This window comes from Manacus vitellinus, unplaced genomic scaffold (assembly GCF_001715985.3).
Source record: "Manacus vitellinus isolate BGI_N305 unplaced genomic scaffold, ASM171598v3 scaffold_52_pilon, whole genome shotgun sequence".
NCBI classification, from domain to species: Eukaryota; Metazoa; Chordata; class Aves; order Passeriformes; family Pipridae; genus Manacus; species Manacus vitellinus.
The window spans coordinates 3,425,900-3,430,167 of NW_021940628.1; the positions used below are offsets into that span (position 1 = coordinate 3,425,900).

Here is a 4,268-nt window from a genome sequence, read left to right on the forward strand (position 1 = left end):
AGTCCCCGAGAGCTTTCGTTCCGATTTTAAAATTCCGTTCCAATTTTAAAATTCCGTTTCTTTTGGTGCCGTTTCCCGACGATCGCTCCGAGGGAGGAGGAGAATAATGAGCGGGCTTTGATAGGGATCAGAACGGAGCCATTTACTGCGGGAACTCCGAGCATTGTTCTGCCTCTAAACGTGAATTATGGAATCACAAGCCATTCACCGAGTCATAGATTACAACGAACTGCAACGGCATTACAGCAGCAGCACAGCCCTCGGATCAAACCCACACTTATCACCTCCTTCAGCCCTCGTTAACAACCCAAAGTCTGTTTTAACGACCCAAACAATCTGTTTTGGGGCAGGCTCAGGGTGGCACTTTCAGCCGGTGAACCCCTGTCCCTCCCTTAAAATAACTCTTTGGTGCTCCCGTGTCACTCCGGCTCCGGTTAAGTTTTAAATACATTTATTTTCCGCCTCGGTTACACCCTTTAAATCCTCCTAATCACCAGTCAAATAAACTTCAGATGGTTTAAAATCTATGTGACTAAAGGGCAGCCCTGGCCCGAGCCTTTGTACAAGATTACCTGCTGCAATAAAAAACCATCACAGAGTGTACAAGTAACTGTGTGTAAATGCCAAAAAATGAACTCCAAATGTCAGGAAAGCGCCAAAGCAGCCACGTGCCCTGAGAATTGGGGAGTGATGTGCTCAAGTGCTAAAGGCAGGGATTGGCAGCTGTTCTGGCAGAGATTTGGGAAATGAGAAGCAGGATTTGCCTTTTCTTACCCCAGTGAGACTTTCCTGACACCTGAATCCCCCTCACCCTGCTCTGCTCACCAGTCCCAGCTCCCACCACCAGCATTCCCAGCAATCCCAGACCCTGGGAATAAGCAGAGCTGGTCTCTGACTTTACAGGGATGAGTGGGATGATGGTGGGATGAGCTTCACCACCACTGCTGACCCCTCTGAGCCCCTGCCCACACTGATCAGGACCAACAGAAACATCCTGGTGTCACAGGAGCAGAGGTTTGAATCAGAAATGAGAGGGTGTTCGAGCAGAATTTAATTATCAAGTGCACAAAACGCTGAGGGCTCCACAATCGTGTCAATGAGAGCATTTGCTTGGCTTAATGTCTTGGGTAATTGGCTGCTTGGACTCATTACCAAGAAGTTCTCGGCATTAATGATGATTTTAAGGACTCTAAAGAAAAACATTTATGGGGAGATGAACGGCATTGTAGGTTCAATAATCAACATCAGTGTAACTTCAATTTTAACGTGGTTAATCTGTCATTTACCCAGGAAAAAATGAACTGCCTTCTACTACAAACAGGTTTTTTTCCCCCCATATCTGGGGACTTCCACTGTCCAGGGTTTCCTGAAGCTTTCAAGCCTGCACATGCAGCTCTTCACCCCCACAACCACCAAACTCTGCATGACCAGAAACACAGGAGGGGAATTTAAGTCCTCGGGGAGGAAAGTGCAGGGAAAAGCAAAATTACAAAGAAGGGAAGAGAAAATAAAGCAAAGTGCAGGAATTGAGATACCCCAGTGGCTGCACAGACACTGCTCCTGCTGTACCCCAATGCCAACCCACACCACCCATCCTCCCTGACATTCCAGGGAATTAAATAAGCTTTTAAGGACGTTTTGAGCACTCGGAAGGAACATCTGGGGAAAAAAAAGGGCATTAAATTCAATAGGAACGAGACCCTCCTGCCCTGGATGGAGTGTGTGGACGGGCACAGATCCTGGCAGAGACTTCCCCCCTTGGTTTGACATCCTCAAAAGGCAAATGTGGGCAGAGAGAGCTGTGGTTCCTGGGCACCCTGGGCACACTCACCCTCGTAGGTGGCCTGGAAGCCTTGGGCGCTCACGGCGTAGTCGCTGACGAGCCACAGGGACAGCAGAGCCCCCGAGCTGACCACGGGGGCAGGCAGCTGGAACCCTGTCAACCTGCAAGGAAACAACAGCAAGGTCACACTCCCCGTGCCAGGCAGCTGGAACCCTGTTAGCCTGGAAAAAAAACAGGAGCAGGGTCACACTCCCCTCCCCATCCCTGCCCTGGAGCCACCACAGCCCCACAGGGGGGGACAAAGGGGGTTCAACAAATCCTGGGCAAACCCACCCTGGACTTTGAACATCTTCTGGCTGAGCAGAACTCATAGGGTTCTTTACTGATTGTATCTCAAACCACCTTCTCTGCTTCACACCTTGCTCACCAACACCTGCCTGGGGCTTTTATAACTCACAAACCCTCCCCTTTTATAACTCACAAACCCTTCCCTTTTATAACTCACAAACCCTCCCCTTTTATAACTCACAAACCCTCCCCTTTTTTAACTCACAAACCCTCCCCTTCACCCCTGGCCAAGGTGTTTTCTGAGCAGGTTTCCAGACAGGACATTTGTTTTAAAGCAACCTCATCATCCTGCCATTCCCAAGGCCAGAAATTCAGGTGCAATCCCTGCTCTGCCCTCAAACCAGACTTCCACAAACCACAGGGGCAGCAGGCACTGCAGGAACTCGGTGTCACTGGAGATCCAGGGTGTTCAAGCTGGATCACAGGGGCAAGAGCAGCACGAGACAAACAGGAAAAAAGGAAGTTTCAAGCCCCTTACACTCCGAGGTTCATCCCACATCGTTGTGCAGAGCCAGATTTTCTGCCAGGGAGGGCAAAGGACCTCCTGGGATACAAAGCACTGGGACCTTCAAGAATGTCTGTGTGGTTTTGATTCAGGGTGTTTGCTCTCCTCATATTTGACAAAAGCACCCAGAGAACAAAATCAGATCTTTCATTTTGGGGGCCCCCCATCCTCCCCCTGACCATTTTTACTGCCAGCCCAAGAAATTCCTCCTCAACCCCATCAGCAGCCCCAGAGGCAGTGAGGGAACTTCCCAACTCTCACTCTGGCCCTGATTTAGCAAACCTAAATATTATTTCCCACAGATTGAGCTCTGACTGATGGGATCTGACGGGCTCTGCCTGAGAACCTGATTAAAGCTGCTGGCAGAGCTCACACTCTTGATGCCCACTCCTGATGCCCACGATGCCAGGGCAAGGCTGAACGCCAGCAAAGCAGCACTGACCCACCCTGGGCATCAAACCCACTGTCTGGGCAAGCTGGGGGAGCAATTCCTCCTGCCTGCTGCAAATATAAGGCTCCAGGATCAAGGATTCAGCTGTCACCATGCACAGAACTGAAGTGACACTGCTTTTTATATTAATTAATTCCTCAGTTTAATTAAAGTGGCCTCCTGAACATTCACAAAATCCAGGAAATGCCTGGACCAGCTTTAATAAAAGCCCCCAATGGAGAGCAGAACCAGCTCAGTTTATCCTCCTCTAATCACCCCAGCTGATGATCCCTTGGAGTTTGGGAAGGGATCCGGGTTTTTCCACCCATCCCAAGGGGATGCAGCTTTTGCACCGAGAGGATCCCCCTCTCTGCACATGTTGCTTTTAATTCAGGGCTGCAGAAACGTCCTTTACCTGTCAGGAAGTGCTCCTGTTCCCTGGGAACCACTGGGAATTCAGTGGGATCTGCACCAGCAGTGCCCTGGGGCGTTCGTACCAACCCAACCCCTATTTTCTACTTAAAAGAAAGTGCCTGTGCATAAGGGCATGAAATTGTAACTGAGGGTTGTTCTCACTCTTGCTACAGATCCCACACTGCCTGGAGAGACAATTTCCAGGGGAACCTCGGGGCTTCCTGAGCCTCCAGAAATTATTGAACCCTCCAGGCACCCAACTCAGAGGGTCACTCCTGTCTTTCCAGCAGCAAAGGGGCTGCCTGGCAGCATAAAGGGGGACCAAACGCTGTGTTCCCCCGAGATCAGACAGCCCTTCTGCCCACAAAGTGCCCCCATCAGTGCTAAAACTAAACTTACTCAGAAGCAAGCAGGAAATATTGCTTTGATTGGGAAAAATATCTATATAGCAACTCCTCCCCTGTGCTGGACAGAGCTCCCTGTCTCCTCCTGTGCTGGGAAGGAGAGGAAATTCCTCCTGTTTCTCATGGAAGTCAAAATAAAAGTTCTTCCTCCTCTGAAGCCTCCAACCAATACACACAACTGGCATTTTTTCCTCCTTTGATGGAAGAGCCCAGGCAACATCCTCTCGAAGGAACAATAATTTACCCCTGTCCATGTTCAAAACCACCCCAGGAAAAGCTCAGCTCTCCTGTTCCAGAGCCCCAGGACAGCCAGGCTTGGCAGGACACTCCTAAATCCAGGCAAAATGAAAGCATGGGAGGGAGAGAACATGGAATCATCCCCCA

At 50.0% G+C, this 4,268-nt stretch overlaps 1 protein-coding gene across 1 annotated transcript in view; it reads right to left on the minus strand.

The window, feature by feature from the left end:
- The window catches only part of LOC103754072 (CUB and sushi domain-containing protein 1), a 251,808-nt gene that overhangs the window by 219,626 nt on the left and 27,914 nt on the right, over positions 1–4,268 (minus strand). The window contains exon 3 of the mRNA XM_029963058.1: positions 1,832–1,944. Coding sequence (XP_029818918.1) covers positions 1,832–1,944 — 113 coding nt within the window. The remainder of the gene's footprint in view (positions 1–1,831; positions 1,945–4,268) is intronic.